This window comes from Melanerpes formicivorus, unplaced genomic scaffold (assembly GCF_026170545.1).
Source record: "Melanerpes formicivorus ecotype bairdi unplaced genomic scaffold, bMelFor1.0.p_v2 SCAF_35, whole genome shotgun sequence".
Classification (NCBI taxonomy): Eukaryota; Metazoa; Chordata; class Aves; order Piciformes; family Picidae; genus Melanerpes; species Melanerpes formicivorus.
The window spans coordinates 8,336,186-8,354,536 of NW_027142387.1; the positions used below are offsets into that span (position 1 = coordinate 8,336,186).

General features: G+C 40.8%; 1 protein-coding gene across 6 annotated transcripts in view; it reads left to right on the forward strand.

Moving 5' to 3' along the window:
• Positions 1 to 17,572, forward strand: part of GLCCI1 (glucocorticoid induced 1) — a 63,052-nt gene extending 45,480 nt beyond the window's left edge. For 4 of the 6 annotated variants that reach the window (XM_068157087.1, XM_068157088.1, XM_068157089.1 and 1 more), the window contains exons 6-8: positions 8,257 to 8,467; positions 14,273 to 14,393; positions 15,510 to 17,572. In XM_068157087.1, coding sequence (XP_068013188.1) covers positions 8,257 to 8,467; positions 14,273 to 14,393; positions 15,510 to 15,867 — 690 coding nt within the window. In that variant the 3' untranslated portion in view covers positions 15,868 to 17,572. The remainder of the gene's footprint in view (positions 1 to 8,256; positions 8,468 to 14,272; positions 14,394 to 15,509) is intronic. The other 2 variants (XM_068157091.1, XM_068157092.1) reach the window with 1 other exon arrangement.
• Positions 17,573 to 18,351: the final 779 nt, after the last annotated feature.

Below are 18,351 nucleotides of genomic sequence, written 5' to 3' on the forward strand. Positions count from 1 at the left end.
TTTAGTTGTGCAGACAAAGCTGTCTTAAGGATGAAATACTGTAGTAATAGAAGTTTTATGTTGTTTGCTTTCCTGGGGCTGCCTCATCCCTTTCGAAGGGGTGTGTGTCTTAACAGTGCAATAAGGAAAAGATGAAACACAAACTGAAAGAGAAAGCCCAGATCAATGAACCTTGTTCCACCACCTCCATAGAGGGTATAAAAAGGTCTGTATTACAGTGCCACCACTGATACTGCTATGGCTAGGGCTGTATTCTCCTGGTAGAGGACATTTCATTTATTTATCAGACAAATCATCTTCATAAATGTTGTCCTTGGGCTTTAACAGCTTATTACTCGGGATGCAGAACTCAGTCTCCTAAGCTACTGAATGTACTGGCTCCGATCCAGCAAAGCAGTTAAGCACATACTTAAGTGCATTGTTGGACTGGGGCCAGATTTGCTCAGCAGTTCACACAACCAAGGCAATAGTGAAACCTTCCTCCAAACATCTTACTGGGGAGAGTCTTCAGGCAGAAGAAAACATCATAAATTAGGCACTGTCCTTAAAGCCAAGCCCATCTTTGTGGGCAGAGGGTTTCCTGCTATGTAACATCATTTCTGTGAAGTCTGAGCTAGTGGGACTTCTTGTGGGATTCCTAGCACTGCCTCTGAGTTTAGTAGATCTCATATCTCACATAAGGAAGATCCTAACAAGAGTGATTTACTCAGTCCTACTGCTGGTGAACTTTGTCCTAATAGAAGTTAGCTTCTTTTTAGCCTGGGGGAGTTGGGGCAGCTAGGTTCAAAGTGAGGAATTAATTAAACTGTAGGAATCCAAACTTCACTGGATACACTGCTAGTGAAGCAATTTGATTTTCTTTCCATTTTCTGCCATTCTGTTTTCAGAAAGGATTTTAACACAACAATCAAAGGTTGCTTTGGGTGCTGTAGGAAGGAGAAATTACTCTAATTGTGGTAAAATTGGGCTGCATTTAGATTTTTGGCTGGTTTCTTTTAACCTGTCTCAATATTCACTTCAGTTTTAACAGGGCCCATTCAAACTTCTTGTGTAAAGTGATCTTAATCCAGCTTCCTAAAACACTTTGTGCCCTACTCTGAATTTATACACACCTGCCAGGAAAGATTTGGGCAGCTGCATATGACCTGCTAAAATCCCTGAGGAGGAATAACATTTATTGTATCATAGGAGACTCAGGGGTGACCTTATTGCTCTCTACAACTACCTGAAGGGGGATTGTAGATAGGCAGAGGTTGGTCTCTTCTCCCAGGCAGCCAGCACCAGAACAAAAGGACACAGTCTCAGGCTGCGCCAGGGGATGTTCAGGCTGGAGGTCAGGAGGAAATTTTACATAGAGAGAGTGATTGCTCATTGGAATGGGCTGCCTGGGGAGGTGGTGGAGTCACCATCACTGGAGGTGTTCAGGAGGAGACTTGACAGGGTGCTTGGTTGCATGGTTTAGTTGGTTGGGTGGTGTTGGATGATAGGTTGGATGTGATGATCTTGAAGGTCTCTTCCAACCTGGTCTATTTCTATATTTCTATATTTCCATTTCTATTTAAATTTCTTATTCTATTCTATTCCTATTCTATTCTATTCTATTCTATCATCATAGTATCAGTCAGGGTTGGAAGGGACCACAAGGATCATGTAGTTCCAACCACCCTGCCATGGGCAGGGACACCTCACACTAGATCAGGCTGGCCAGAGCCTGTAGGGGCAGCTCACTACCTCATTTTAAAAATCATTTTGATTAGCTGCCTGATTTCATCCATTTCAGTTCAAGAACCACATTTAGCCTGTCCCAAGTAAAGTAAAATCCATTTGAATTCTCTTAATTTTAAAAATTCTAGCCTAGTGTCCCTGATATTTTTTCCCTATTGCTCTCATCTCTTCAGTGTAAATTTGGGATTTATTTTTTTTTTTTAAACAAACTCTTTCTTATTCCCTGTCTTGAAATGAGACTAAGAGATGAACAGGACAAAAATAAGCTTAAAATACAAGAAATTTTATGGGTACTATTCAAAGTATTTTTTAATTTGGCTCCCAGTGAAGCTTTACTCCCAGTTTCATACTTGATTAGTCTTCAGATACACAAATAGAATAGAATAGAATTAACCAGGTTGGAAAAGACCTTAGAGATCATCGAGTCCAACCTATCATCCAACACCATCTAATCAACTAAACCATGGCACCAAGTGCCCCATCCAGTCTCTTCTTAAATACCTCCAGGATGGTGACTGCACCACCTCCCTGGGCAGCCCATTCCAATGGCCAATCACTCTTTCTGTGAAGAATTTCTTCCTAACATCCAGCCTAAACCTCCCCTGGCACAGCTTGAGACTGTGTCCTCTTGTTCTGGTGCTGGTTGCCTGGGAGAAGAGATCAACCTCCGCCTGGCTACAAGATTGTCTGAAGGCCAGAAGAGCAGGTGAGGAGCTGTTTGAAGTAGTCCTGTGGTGAAGCCCAGGAGTAGAGTAGAGCAGAGTAGAGTAGACCAGGCCAGACCAGATTAGATTGGAAAAGACTTTCAAAATAAGTTTAATTTTGTTTTTCAGACTTGTTTTTTTAGGTAATGATATTACATACTTTCTCTTTTCTTTTCTGCTGACTTAAACTTTTGCAATCCTACTTCTTTAAAATACAATTTTCTGTCTTCTCTTGTGCCATCTTCTAGTTCTTTATTTGAAATGCTTTTCTTTGCTTTAAAAAAACCCAGTGTTTTAATTACAGTAGAAAATGTACTTCTTAGAGTACAGTTACAGTTGCTTGTCAAAATAATTGTTGTAGACATTGGTCTTGTTGTTATTGTTTCACAAAGATGGTGGGGGGATAGAGTAATGTCATTACCTTTTAATAATCTGATTGATCATAAAGTTTAGAGATCAAAACATTCTAAGTATTTAATTCTTTTCAGCCCTGCCATGTGTGTGTATTTCTGCAGATCATTCATCTTGCTTAGTTAGCTGAAGGTGTTCTCCCTTTTATTTCTTTTATAAAGCTAAATTAAAATTGCCTTCTTTTAGTCACTTCTTTTTCTCCTCAGATTCATTGATAGATCTTAATTTTGGCCAATACACTTATTCAAGGATCCTGGTTATATTTTCCTACCTGTTTTACAACTGGTTGACTAGCTTTCCAGGAAAATTGTGATGGTGTGTCTCTGTTCCCACTATAACCTGGAAGAGGGAATCAGCTTGTTGCGAAGTCGTGACAGGCTTTTGGTATTTATCCTGTTGCAACTCCACAACCCAAAACATTGGAGACACTGGTACCAGAAGGTAATGGAATTACTGTAGGGAGTGGGGAGTAAGAGATGTTCCCTTTTACAAAATACATTGTGAAAAGAATGAAAAATGCATTTCAGCAGGACTTGGACACGTTCATAGATCTATTAGGAAAAAAAATACTATGGGAACTGTTATTGAGGTACACAGAAGTAATTAGCAACAAGGCAGCTTTGATAGACTATCACACATTGTAAGTAAAATGATTGTTTCTTGTTTGGTTTCTAATGCTTCTGGCACTAGTTAGCAAGGTGGTTTTGTGTAACTATCAGAAAACTTAACTCACAGAATCACAGATGAATCCTGTAATAAAATGACTTTTTCTAATTTGCAGAGGAACCTTGCTTAAATCTTCATATCCTTCATTTGTTTTGTCCCAAGGGCTCCTTCCCAGGATACATTGTGGCGCCTTAGCTAATGCATTGATGACTTCATTGATGCCAGAAGGAAGAAGCACTTTGCTTTGTTTGCCTTTGTGTTCCAGTCCAGAGAATGTTTTTTAAATCAAAAGCATTGAATGCTTTGCTCTGAAGAAGTTCCCTCCCAAACAGATGCAAGGCTTGTGAAGAACAGTGTGTTTTACAGATTCACAGGTTGCATCAGGTTGAAGGAGACCCTAAAAGGTCATCTTGTCCAGCCCCCTTGCAGTCAGCAGGGACACCTCCAACTAGATCAGGCTGTCCAGGGCCACATCAAGTCTGATCTTGAATGTCTCCAGAGACAGGGCCTCAACCACATTCCTGGGCAACCTGTTCCAGTATTTCATCACTCTCATTGTGAAGAACTTCCTCCTGATGTCCAACCTCCATCTCCCCTGCTCCAGTTTTGAACCATTGTCCCTTGAACTATTGTTACAAGCCCTTCTAAACAGTCCTTTCCCAGCCTTCCTGTAGGTCCCCTTCAGATACTGAAATGCAGCTCTAAGTTCTCCCCAGAGGCTTACCTTCTCCTGGCTGAGCAGTCCCAATTCTTTCAGCTTGTCTTCACAGCAGAGGTGCTCCAGCCCTCTGATCATCTTTGTAGCCGCCCTCCTCTGGACCTAATCCTCTCCTGCGTAGCGGGGGGGGCCGAGCTAAACGCAGTACTCCAGGTGAGGTTCCAAATGGTATATTCTATCACAGTATCAATCCTGATACTTGGCTGAATTTTTTCATTAAAAAAGATGGACAGTGAAAACAATGTGGTGAATTTTGACATTACATTGCTGTTGTCCAGTGGAGCATTTCCACACCTTTGCAGGGAGATGAGGGTAGCGTGTGACTGTGTCCAAGAATACATGATCCTGGCGGGGGGATGGCAGATGTCCTGTCAGAATGCATTTGATAGAAGGTTAGTAAAAGACTGGACATGCTTGCAAAAAACCCAACAACCCAACACCAGTCCAACCCCAGTGTGCAGAATGTAGTGATTGCTAGTTGTTTGCCATGCATTGAGCATTATGAAATCTAATAGCAGCTGCACCAAATTAGTTACCCTGTTTCTTACGTTCTAAAGGTTGTAAGGACTTCAGCTTTTTAAAATAGTTCAGGCATGACTCATGGAAAGCAACTTCTAAAGTTTTGGGTTTTCTTTTTATTGGGTTCAGATTTAATACACAAAATTTTTTAGAAGTGGAATGCTTTTAGTTAATATTTGCCCCCCTCTCCCATTTTTTTGCACTTAGAGTCAAACTGAAGGGAAAGGTAAATACAGAAGTACAGCAATCTGAAACGTTTGCAGGCATTTCCTATGCCACAGAAGTTATTTTACTTGGAAAGAGTGATCAATATTTAGCTTTTTCTACTTGTGTGTATATTTGGAGCCAGGGGATAACTTTTTGTACCTTAAATTTTAATGAAGTGAAGGTTTAAATCACAGAATGCCAGGTTGGAAGGGACCCCAAGGATCACAGAATCATAGAATGGTTTGGCTTGAAAGGGACCTCCAAATGTTAGCTAGTCCAAGCCCCCTGTAGTCAGCAGGGACATCCTCAGGTTGCTCAGAGCCTTGTCCAGCCTGACCTTGAATATCTGCAGGGGTGGAACTTCAGCTACCTCCCTGGGCAGACTGTTGCAGTGTTCCACCCCCTCATGGTAAAGAAACTTGTTCATAACATCCAATTTGAATCTCCTCTTATTTAAAGCCATTGCTCCTTGCAGACATTGCCATTGCAGGCATTTGGAAACAGTCCTTCTGCAGCCTTCTTGTAGGTCCCCTTCACGTACTGGAAGACTGATATTAGGTCTCCCCAGAGCCTTCTCTTCTCCAAAGTCCAGCCTTTCTAGGTATCAGTATAGTTGAAATGATCTGGCGCAGTGCCCTGTCCCATTGAGTCTAAAAACTATCCAATGTAGGGAATCCCCTGCTTTCCTTGGGAGATGATTCCAGTGTCTAACTGTTCTCATGGGAAACATTTTCTCCTGAAATCCAATTGGAATCTCCCTCAGGACTAACTTGTTCCCATCACCCCTGGTCTTTTCCTTGGGGGACTCCTTGTTAAAAGGGAGTCTGCATCCTCCTGCTGACTACCCTTTATTTACTGGTCCATGGTAATCAAGTCTTCTCTAAGTCTTCTCTTCTCAAGGCTGAACAAACCCCGTTCTCTCAGCTTTCCCTCATATGGCTGGGCTGCCAGTCCTCTGATCATTCTCATGGCCCTCCTGGACACTTTCCAGCCTGTGATTTGGGACATGCTTCTTGACTATGTAAGACTACATTGTTCCTCTAGGTGTGGAAGAAGATCTGTGCTATGCTGAAGTCTTTAATTATGTGATCACTTACTTTTTCCCTTCCCAGGAATCCTTGCTGTACCTGTTACATAGAGCATAGGCTACTCACTTAATGAGCAGCTGTTTGGTGTTTGTATTCTCTCCTCATCAGATACAAGTCCTACTGCTCACTATTAAACCTCGCTTTGAAGTCAGAAATTTGGATTTCTCCCTAGGTTTTTGTTTCTCTATCATAGGAGGGCTTCTGAAGTTTTGTTCTCTTTTTATCACACCTGTGTGAGAAATTCCTGGGTGGAGGAGCACAAATCCATCAGGCTTCTATAATAATGTGATTCTTCAGGTAATTGAGGAGACTGCATGTCACTGTAGGAGTCTGAAGTGCAGCTCCTGTAGCTGCTTTGTTGAAGACTCATGGAAATCACTCCTTTGTAGACTGGGCATCCAGAAAAGACACCATAAAAGAGAGATGTCCCTTCAGGTGACACTCTGGCATCTCCTGGGATTTTTATGGCAGAAATGGAAATAAAAACACTGTTCTGCATGGCAGTGGTTTGATTTTGGTTATGTTAATCAAGAAGCTGTTTTCTCTCAACAGTTCTGGTCTGGATTTTTACCTCTCTTCTGTGTAACAAATGATATAATGCTTCTATCCTGTGCACTGAATGAGTCATGGCATGGGCTGCTGGGGGTGATGGGAATAGCAACATGTAGTCATGTTGGAACTCATAATGTGAACCGAGCTGTTGGAACAGACCACACAGCTGTGTCCAAACCTTTCAGCACTTGATGTAGCAACTGCAATGTTCTTTATAGTTGAAATGTGGAATGGTATTAACTGGAAGGTTTGTAAGAAGAAAAGGATCTTCTTGCTCTGCTATGTCTGCAATGTTGTATAATAGGTGGTGGGTTTCTGGATCAAACATTGCTGAGAAGGGGGCAATGTGATACTAGGCCAGCAGGTTTCGTGTCCTTGTTGGTAGCAAAAGTTTTTGGTTGAATTTTAGGCTCTGGAACAAACTGTTACAGTTTTGGACTTTATGGGGGAGAGGAAGGCAATAAAACAAAAATATCCATCTGAGGTGAGAAGGAAAAAGCCATTACTTTTTTTGTTGCTGGAACATTTAAGCTATTCACTAGGGCTTGACTACAGCCCTCACTGGCGTGAGAATAAAAATGCTGTTTCAGTTTTGGAGACATTTTTTTTCTCCTTCACTTTTAAACAAAACTATAATTACAATTTGATTTCCTGTTTTTAAAAGCTGCACTGTCTTTATGCTAAAACTCATTTTCCACTGGGAAGAACAAGCAGAGTGTGCCAGTCTACTGCTGTGAACATGTCTATGCAGTACAGTGCCGGGTGGGATGCAAGGTTCCTTTGGCCAGTGCCAACTATGCTGATATGAGCAGGCAGTGCTTACTTAGCTTTGCTTCAAGACCAAGCTTGTGAACCTTGTGCATCATCTGCTTAGTTGCCATTTTGTCAGAGATTGTCTACAGAAGTGAAGGCTGGGATGTAGAGGTGTGCCAGAGAACCAGGAGTTAGGAGCAAAGCTTGGTTTCATTTAAATCTTTAATATTAAATATAAATTAGTACTGTCTGTTAACAATTGTAATTCAGCTGGCTTTTGCTGCTTTCCCTTTTATCCAAGTGTGATCTCTGTCTGGATGCTTCTTTCATAACAGTGACCTCTATTGAAAATTGGATGGCTAACTATAATTAAAGATCTATATGTTGGGGAGGCTTGCTTTTTTTTCCTCCTTTCTTTTTTCTTTAGCTCTCATGAGAAATAATACATACATAATGCTAGCACATGTAGAGGTGCATTTTGGTGTTGATTTTTTGCATTAAGAATAGGTAAGGAAGTGCCTTTTTGCTGTTAATTGTTAAGCACTAGGAGCATGTAAGTTGAAGGGCATTTTGATGTTAATTTTTGCATTAGGAACATGTAAGTTGAAGGGCATTTTGATGTTAATTTTTGCACTAGGAGCACATGAGTTGCAGTGGATTTTGGTGTTAATTTTTGCATTAAGAGCATAAAAGTTGTCTCGGGGCCATCTGCATGCTGTCCCAGCACTTAAGTAACGAACGTGTGTTGTGTCTGTTGTGCGTGGCCTTATTTTCTTGTATAAAAAGCTCTTTTCCAAATGGCTTGTTTGCTCTTCCTAGGGCCTTGCCTCATTGCTTCAGCTGAGTTCTGCAAGCTGAGTTGCTGAGAGCTTGATCTCTCCTCTCTAACCTGAACTGCTTGTTTCTCCTGCAGCCTTTGGATATCCCCGACGGTCGAAGGGCCCCGTTACCTGCTCACTACCGCAGCAGCAGTACGCGAAGCATTGACACTCAGACTCCCTCTGTCCAGGAGCGCAGCAGCAGCTGCAGCAGTCACTCACCATGTGTCTCTCCCTTTTGCCCTCCTGAATCTCAGGATGGGAGCCCTTGCTCAACAGAAGATTTACTCTATGACCGTGATAAAGGTGAGAGTAGAATGGCCCGCCTTTACCTATGGGAGGCATGTGATGTCCTGCTTTTACAACTACCTTCATTTGACTTCATTACATCAGTTTTTGGTTTTGTTTGGGGGTTGTGGGAGGGACTGAGGATTTCTCTTGGAATTGGTTTTGTTTGTTTACATATCTTTTTCCCTCTTGTTTGTGAAACTTCACAAACATCTTCCATAAATACGTCAGAGGAGCACAGCAAACAGTCTTTAACTATTTGTGAAGATTCTAACTTGAAGAATTCAGAGTGTAATGTGTTTATGTCAAAAAGAGGTTTCAAGAAGGTTTGTGGTAGAAAATAGATAATCATCATGGGTGAGTTGCTTGCTGATCAAAATGGTGATGGAGTTTTGGACTGCTTTTAAAAGTACTCTGCTTCTGAACACTTGAAGCTATTTGGTGAGGAGATCAGATAAGAGTTTGGAGTAGTTACTTTTCTGTCTCTGTTACATAACAACCCCAAATTTCTGAGTAATTTATGTGTTTATATGTCAATATCCTGCATTTTTTTTTTTCTCCAAAGTCTGCAAAATGTAGTTTGGTTTTGTAGAGGGAATAAAATGGAGTTTCAGCAATTAAAAGTTCCTGACAGAGCATAGAGTATGAAAATACAGGCACCAGCGTAAGAAGACTTCTTTGGACAACTGTTTACTAATGAAATTATGCTCAGGCTTCTGGTCAGCTAGCTGGAAGCATGGACCTTAGTTTGGAGGGGTGCAGGGTTTGGATGAAAAATACATGCTGAGAATTTCATAGAGGAAAGGAAAACTTCTGAGGTTTAATGTAGTTTTACTAATGAGCTAAATGAGTAGTATTTCGAAGTTACCAGTAAAATTAAGCTTTTTCTGTAAATACTTTTCTATTTAATAACTCATAAACTAATTTGGAAATAAGATTAGGGAAGGCAGTGGGAGAAACACTAGTTCTTCCTGGCTTCTGGGAAGTAATACTTTCCTATCTTGGATTTAAAAGGAAGTAGTGAAAAACAAATCCACCTGCTCACGTTGTGTACTGGGGGGAGTGGGGGGGGGTGGGTTTGGGGTGTGTGTGCACGTGTGTAAGTTAACCACATCAAAGTAAAAGTCTTGGCTCAAGGTGATAGCTGGCCATGCTCCAAAAATAACAGAGTACTTTGTTGCCCCCTACACTACTTTTCTTTCTTACAGTAGTGCATGTGGATTGTAATGTGTTGGCAAAAGTGACTCACTAGAGAGATGCAAGCATGCAGGGAAGCATCTCAACGGGTAAACTTGTTTGTAAATGTCCTGATAACAAATCTAAGTTAAAAGCCAAGGAAATGAGTAATCCCTTTTGCAGCTAGTACTCATCCCAGTAACTTTTCAGTGGTGCTTTATTGGCGGCCAGTGAAGCCAGTATGAAATAGTGCATTTAACCTCCTTAATGCTTTTCAAGCATTTATCTGCTGTCTTTGTGTTTTGTTTTTTTTAACAGCTTAGTGGAGTAAAATTCATTTCTGAACTTCACAATGAATTAGATACTTATTTGTGGGTTTTGGTTTTAAGACTGGCTTTAATGCTAGATGTTTACTTTTAATAGTAGCCTATAGGTGATGGTGGTAAGCAGGCATCTGTTAACTTTGTGAAGCCAATATAATAGCATTTCTCATACCAGTTTAAGGTGCTTAGTGCTATGCTTATGGAAGATAGAAACTAGAAACCTGCATAGCAGTTTTCCAGGAGAAAGTAATTTACTCAGAGGTTGTAAAAGTAAAGTCTGAAAGGTGCCTTTTACTCTCAGATCATTAAGGTCCCCTGGGGTGGTAGTTCTGAATGAGAAGGTTATCTTCAGAATAGTTAAGTTACAGATTAATGAGGAATATAGGTAGAAATGATAAAGGAACAGCATGTTTTGGGAGGTGGTTCATTAACTTCTGTTGTGGCTGTTAACTGATTTCTAAAACTAAGCTCACCAAATGTTTCACACCTTCATATTAAAGGTTTTTGTGATGCTGGAATGAAAGTCTGAGTTTGCTGTGAGGCCTGTTAAGTTCTGAAACCTGCATTGTCTAACCATCTGTAGATGTTTTAAACCCAAGATCTTTTTCTGTTACTTCCCTCCAGTTGAGTTTTTCTTTTGCTCTCTGTGGGAATATCTTGGCTTTACCATTAAACATACAATTATCAGCTTTATGAATGCTCCTGAGTGTGCTGCTGAATAGGAAGGGAAGGTTAGTTGGTTTGACTGAGAGACATGAGCAGTGAGAGGAGCCAGCATTCTGTACTGCTTTACATTTCTAAAGCATCTTTTATTTCTTGTGCAAAGCTGTGCTTTGGCCCAAGGCCCTCACAGCTGCTCTTTGGACTGTATCAGCTGTTTGGTTTACATTCCTGTAAGAAGCTGCTAAATCTATTGAATTTTTCAAAAGACAGTGAAAGCTAAATTTCAGAACAAGGCCCACAGTGGAGCAGTGGTACTGAATGGTGTTAACTGGAGCAAAGAGGGAAGGCTGGAAGAGAAAGTATTTTAATGGCACCTGGCTTGATGGTTTTGTTTTCACATAGCAGCCTGTTGCAAGGTAAGTGTCTGCCTTGCTGCAGGAAGGCCACCCATAGAGGTGAGGTGTGATGCTCTGATCCACCAGACTAATTCAGAGGCCTACACAGCACACTTTGCATCTGTGACAGGAGGAAAGTTCAAAGGCATCCTGAGGTAGAAGCAGTTGAATTTTGGAGGTTTTTGTACAAAAAGAGATAGTATAACCTGGTTTTACAAAGGTTCTGGTCTAGGTACCTTTGCATAGCATATTCCCACTCTTGCTGGCAGGCTGTTACAAGCAGCATATTCATGAAGATGAACTGGAGATACCTTTTAACTTCTGGGCATCTGCTTCATGGTTTGAAAATGAAAATTGAAAGTGAAGTCTTTAGATAGTCTGGAGAAACAAAAGGTATTTTCCAACTTATCAAAACAAATCCCAAGGCTCACTGGCAAAGTTTTTTTGTTTCCTTTAAGCTTAGTCACTCAGAAAAAATTGGTTTGCAGATTGGTTTTTTGGTGTTTTTTTTCTTTCTTTCTTTTTTCAGCTTTTCTCCTTTGTTCATCTAATACATGCAAGCTAAAATCTGTGGTGTTAAGTCTTCTGGTTGAAACAGTATTTTAAATGTTTGGTTACAATCTTGAATGTTTCCTAGATAACAGAATGTATCCATTTTGAATATTTATGTTCAGAATTTCTGTGTACTAAGGCTCCATATTGTCTGCTGTGTGGTTGCAGTAAACTCACTTTAAAGGTTACATCTGTTAATCTTCAATCATTGTCATCTTAATGAAATGTGATGAGTTGGCTGAAGCACACCAGCAGTACACCCTACTGGTGGAAGCCTGGAAGATGCAGATGTGTCCTCTGATGTGAAGACATTGCAACCTCTGAGACAGTAAAAAAATGATGTGCAAGTAGCACATTTTGAGAACACATAGTTTGCATTGTCATTAAGGATTGATACTGAGACCGTTTAGCACTGAAGAGCTTACAGGATGCACAAGTGGTGACTGGCTTAAACTGTGAATTCCATATCTTACCACTGCCCCACGGCCTGTTTACCCACCACCCTTCTGTTCTCACACCAGTGCTGCACTTGTGGAGCCAACACCAAGCTCATATGTGTGAACCTCATGATAACCACATACAGTTTTCAAAGAGTGGGATGTGTGTTTGGTCAACACAAACAGCTATCAGCTTAGGAAACTTTGAAAGCAGGGAGGGTAAAGAGAGAAACAGAATGGTTAAATTATACAATTCCATTTTGTGGTGGGTTTTTGTTGTTATTTGTTTGTTGTTAGTTTTTTTTAGCTGTCTTATATAGAAAATTTCAGCCAAATAGAGCTAAGCAAATGGAAAAGTTGATCGAAAGCTGAACTGCCTAGTCAAGGCTCTAAATCTTCCAAGAACTCACTTAATGTTGAATTCAGTTCGATCCTCCCCTTGGATGGACTTCCAGAGTTTTCCACTATTTGGGGGAATGAACAGTAGCACATTTTGTGTCTCAGGGTTTGGGTTTTTTTTAAATAGAAACTTGGATCTTCCTTTTTAAATATTAGAAGGAGGAAACAAACTGTCTGGGTTCTGTTAATGATTTCTCTGTTTGGAATGAGCTGTGTGGGCCAACAGTGGAAAGATGCCAACAGAGCCATCATGCTCCCAGCTTAGCAAATATCTGCATTGTCTCTAAGCTTTTTTTCTGCCTTCCTACAGTTGACACCTAAAATTCTGTCATTAGAAGTTGTGTGTTCACTCTACAGCAGGGAAGAGCTGAATAATCGATATACTGCTGAGGTTCACCTCAGCTGGTGGTCTTGTGTCTTTCATAGCAAATCTCCAAAGGGAAGTGTGACATCTGAGTTGATTTGTGTCTTGTTGTAAGAGGAAACAGAGATGTTTCAAAACCTCTAATGATTAGCCTTTGTGTTTGAGTCACAGTTATACAGAAGTTTATGTGGTTACTGTTTGCAAGCTGTTAAAGACAACCTGATGTGCTTCAGTAAATCCAGATCATGGTGCTTGAAGCTTGGGTTGGTTTTTCCACTGTTGCTGAAAGGGCACATGTGAAACGGCAGCAGAACAAAGGTATCTGAGATAAACATGGTAGGGTACCCCACAACAGTGGAAAGACCTAAAGGATTTGAATCAAGAGCAGTTATTTCTCTCCCAATAAGATGTTTGTCATTTGGAGGGTCCTCTTCAACCTTGCCATTTCATATTCCTAATTGGAAGCCCAAGCAGGTAATAGAGAGGTACAAATACTAGCTTGAGATACATGTTATTCTTTGAAAAGGGAGAAACCACTGCAGACAGCTAATTCTCTGTGAGTAAGCATTTTTGTACTGACTTTATTTCCTTAATGCATTGAATGTTGTGTTGTCAGGATGAGTGTTTGAAGTGAACCCATTCATAGCCCTGATTTTTAAACCCTTTGTGCATCTCTTAACCAGAGTTGAGCCTTCTCTTCGATTTTTCACATACTGCATTGGGTTGGAAGGGACCTTCAAAGGTTGCCCTGTCCAAACCCCTGGCAGTCAGATCTGCCTACTGCCTTATGTCCTAGGTCTTTCACACTTTCAGTTTTAAGTGTGTCTGGTAAAACAAAGTTACAAAGACTACCTGTATCATATAGTTAGTAGTAGTTCATCGTGGAAATTTCATTTTGGGTGCTAAATCAACCTCACAGTTGTGAAGCAAGTAAGGTAGGAGGCTGTAATGCTGATGCATCAGCACCTGCATTACAGACATGCCTTGTTTCTTTGCAACTATTCATGAGATAAATGAGGTCAATATTTCAGTGAAGACTTATGCTTTAAAACAAGGTCCATGCTGTATACACACACATCTTCTAATAACTGTGTCTATGCAGTGAGAAGGTGTTTGTTCCCATTGCCACTCACAATCCTTCTGCATGTGTTACGCGTGTTACTTTCTTAATTTCTGGGTTTGCAATGACATAACTAAAGAATGTATTTGTTTGCAGGGTCACAGCTCTGCTTTGTTCCTTGTTGCAGTGTTCTGGATAAAAATGTCCTCCTGTTGTGTGTGTTGTTGTATGATAGATTGCTGCTGCACTGAAGCTTTTATTCAGAAGAGATGTGCTGTAGCAGGCTGTCAGGAGCGGGCTGCAATAAAAGGAAGCACTGTGGTAGAAGCAAACCGGCGTGGTGGCTAAACTGTGAAAGAGAAAAAGCAAACCAAACAGCAGGCATCGTGTTTGGAAATCACATTTAATTAAAGCACTCTCAATCTCTAGTAATATAACTGCTTTAAATTTTCAGACAGTGGGAGTAGCTCACCGTTGCCCAAGTATGCCTCATCTCCCAAACCAAACAACAGCTACATGTTCAAACGAGAGCCCCCAGAGGGATGTGAGCGAGTGAAGGTCTTTGAGGAAATGTCGTAAGTAATGCCTTTTATATCAGCTGGTGTCTGCAAAGCAGTAAACCTGTTTACTGACCCCAGTCAACTGCAGATGAATAAACTATTCCAGCTGATGAGTTTTTCAGGAGCAAAACTATTCTTAGAGTTTGTACAGAAGGAGAAGTTTGAAGTGTTCATGTTGGTTTGAAGAGGAAATGGACTCTTATTATGCTTGAACTCTTTTTGTGCATTTATAAAAGGCAGCAAAAAAAAACAACAATCCAAGCTGTAAAGATAAGGTACATTTCATTTCCTAAGCATTTATAAACCTCTTTCCATATATATATATATATATACACACATTTTAGTATTATTAACCTTTTAAACGTTCATGGCTTAAAGCAAAACCCCTCCTTGTCATAATTCTTTATCAGTTTCAAGCCTAGGTTATGTTTTGATAACAAAAGATAACCCAAATGGAATGAAACCTGTGTAAAGTGTTTGTAGATAGCAGCATGCTTATGGCATAGACTTGGCTCAAGATTTTTGCTGAGCAAGAAACGGGAAATTAATCTCCTGGACATCATGTCTCCTTCCCCTAGACCCAGCAGCATTTGAGAACATGCTGTTGAGGTTGCATGCTTAGCTCATGTGGATGAAAGAATGAAGGAGGGGACATTTCCTTGCTCTAAGAGCACTCATTGCCTGCTGGATGCTGGAGGAACACTATTGGGTTGTGGAGGAAGCCTCCAGACAAATTGCAGAATATGGAAAAGAAGTCTATTTCCTGGAGGTTCTCCAAGGGATTGAATACCACTTAAATGTGCTGTTGCTGCATTGCTGTTAGTCAAGAAGGATCCGTGCCATTCTAAATTACCACGACAGGTTTTTTTTCATGTGCATCTGTACTGCAGGTTTTTCTGGCTGGAAGTTGCATGTGGATTCAGTAACTTATCAAGTCCTTTTTGTGGCAGTACTGGTTTTGATGCTGTGGATCAGTTAGCTGACTACCAATATGGAAGATGTTTGCCCCTCTGTCCAATTAATCCCCATTCCTCGCCATCTGCATTCTAGCCACGTGTAGAACCACAAAGTTCATGACACGTAGAGAGCTCTTGGCCGGCCAGCTGTCTAATCTCTTTTCTCTTGTTGTAGGTCTCGTCAGCCTGTCTCAGCCCCTCTCTTTTCATGCCCTGACAAAAACAAGGTTAATTTCATCCCAACCGGATCAGCTTTCTGTCCTGTAAAACTTCTGGGCCCCCTCCTTCCCGCTTCAGACCTGACACTGAAGAACTCTCCAAACTCTGGTCAAAGCACAGCTTTGAGCAGCCTGACTGTCGAGCAGCTTTCGTCTCGAGTCTCGTTCTCATCTCTGTCAGATGAAACCAGCACAATGGACTCCACAGAGGTCCCGGCACAGCAACCCTCCCAGCAGCAGCAGCAGCCGCCGCCGCTCCTGCAGGAAATCCAGGCTGAAGACCATTCCTCTCCTCAGAGCTACATGTTGATCTAGACCAAGGTGGAGCAGGCCTCTGCCCTGAGGAGATGACACTGCATGAGGTGGCAGCCTTTTGAGGAGAACATGGAATACTTAGCTGCATTCAAACAAAAAAAACCACACACAACCCAACACAAAGTTGTTCTTGGCAGGGACAGAATTCCTACTCAGCATTTCTGGCGAGAGAGCAGCGATGCCTGCAGAACCCATATATCATTAAGAGTTTTAAGTGGAGACTATGCATTTCATAGTACGTTTGACCAGATTAGTACTGTGTCCTGTGTTCTGTTTCAAATCCTCCAGTATAAATAAGCTCTATGTATATATATATTAAAAAAAAAAAAAAAAAATACAAAAAACCCAACAAAAAAAAAAGGAAGGAAAAAAAAAACAAAAAAGAAGTTGCCTGTCTGAATAGAAAATGTCTTGCTGTGTTGTGTCCTATGGAAAATACTGTACTTCAGGATTATGTTTACAATGGATCCAGGTGTTTATGTTTCTAACTTCTGTAATACACACAATGCAAAAAAAAAAAAAAAAAGAGGAAAAAAAAAAAAAGATAAAAGATAAAAAAAAGATAAAAGATTAAAAAAAAAAAAAATTAAAAAAAAAAATAAAAGAAAGAAAGGATAAAATAAAAATGAAACAAAAAAAAAATGGCCACAACAGTTGCACAGTGCCCACCCTTATGGCCTAGCTTCAGGTACTTCTCTGGAAGTGTAAACTCAGGTAACTTGGAATGTATATCATATTGGGATAGAAAACTATTTTACAGCTCCAAAGCTAAAGAGGGAACATCACTCTTTTGCCTTTCCTTGTTTTATGCATTAATCTTTCCTCATTACATTCCACTTTCTTGGAATAAGTGCATTCAGATCCAGGCGAAGGATGCGCCTCGGACATGGGTGACCCATGAGGAGAACCAGCAGCAACTCTTACGATGTTTCTATCACTTTGTCACGTGCTTAACAAGCTTGAAAACAACTGTTGCATTTTACTGTCATTTCAATAGGTAAAATAATAATGATGTGGCATTTAAAGGTTTCAGGTTGTCGCTCAGTTAATGACTGTTAAACTGTTTGCAAATCAAGTGTCCAGTACTAGACTGTACATGAGAAACATTCCACGTCGTGTGTGTGAGAGGATTTTTGAAAGACAAGAATGTTTGGGATATTTTTTTGTTGTTGTTGTTAAAGGACAGAAACTTTTCAGGTTTCACGGGGGGGGGGGTGATGGGGATTTCCTCTCATGTTTTTGTTGGCAGTTAAGGATGTGAAATGCTACTGTTACCGTCTGGAAAAGAAGTGGGAAAAACAAAAAGTCCAATTAATGTTTAGTTTCTCTTTTGGAAATGTTCAGTTTCTCCCCTGGAAATGTTCAGTTTCTCCCCTGGAAATGTTCAGTTTCTCTCCTGGAAACGTCCAATAACTCCTTTGGAAATTGTTCATTCATTTGCTGGTTGGAAATTAGGTTTTCAGCTTTTTGTCAAGCAGTGTTAGATGAGCCACGTTTTATTTATGTAGTGAGTAATTGTGTTTGGATTAAAGGCCCAGGAGTAGCAAGTTGGGTTGTTCTAAAGAGGGGTGGGGGAAACAATAGTTTTTATGTTTGTGTTACTTAATCAAAGCTTCTCCCATAACTTTCAGTTCCTGATGTGTGTAAAAGTGTGTTTTCCCCCCTCCTTAAGTGTGAATAATAAAAGCAAAATCATTGTAAACTACTCCTGGCTTTGCAGGCTGGACACTTTTTCAAAACAACATGGCAGGAAGGGGCTGGTGATGCTCTTCTCTTGTTCTGTTGCTGTCAATTTTCTGTGATACCAAGAGGACCCCAAAGGCAGAATAAAAACTTTATGTTCTCGCCTCGTTGCTCTCAGCTCACTGGAACTAGATTTCTGCTCTCTGCTCCTAAGAGAATAAAGTTCACCTTTTCCAGGAATTGAAGAGATTGGTAGCCTGCAGCTACTGAGCATTTAAACTTGCTCCATTATGGGTTTTTTTTCCCCTCTTGTCTTTTGAAGATGAGTGGAGGGGGGAGGTGAGCGTGAGCCGCCAGTAACTCACTAAATATGTGCTGCCTTTGTAGATGAAGCTTTTTATTGTGGAGTTTTTGTTAACACTGTGTTACAAGGTGGAGTTTGCAGCCTATAAAACAGTCACTGGGTTTGTTGGTTTGTTGTTTTGGGAGGGGGGTGGGGGTTTGACTCCCTTTGCAGAGGTCTGTCCTTGTGAAAAACCTTCTTGAAACACAGCAGCCATCTTAACCCTACTAATCTCAGGCCTAGGTGCAAACACTCCATATTTTATAGACTGAAGAGAGAGGGGAGAAAATCCTCCTGATGATAGAAGTTATCAATTCCTTTCTAAGATTGATCCCCTCTCCTCCTCTTTTTTTTTTCCCCTTTCTAGATTAACATTGCAATATGATGACTTTTTTGATGCTCTGGCTGCATGTGCCCAGGGAAGAAATTGCAGGCTCACTTCTTGGTGTTAGGTTACC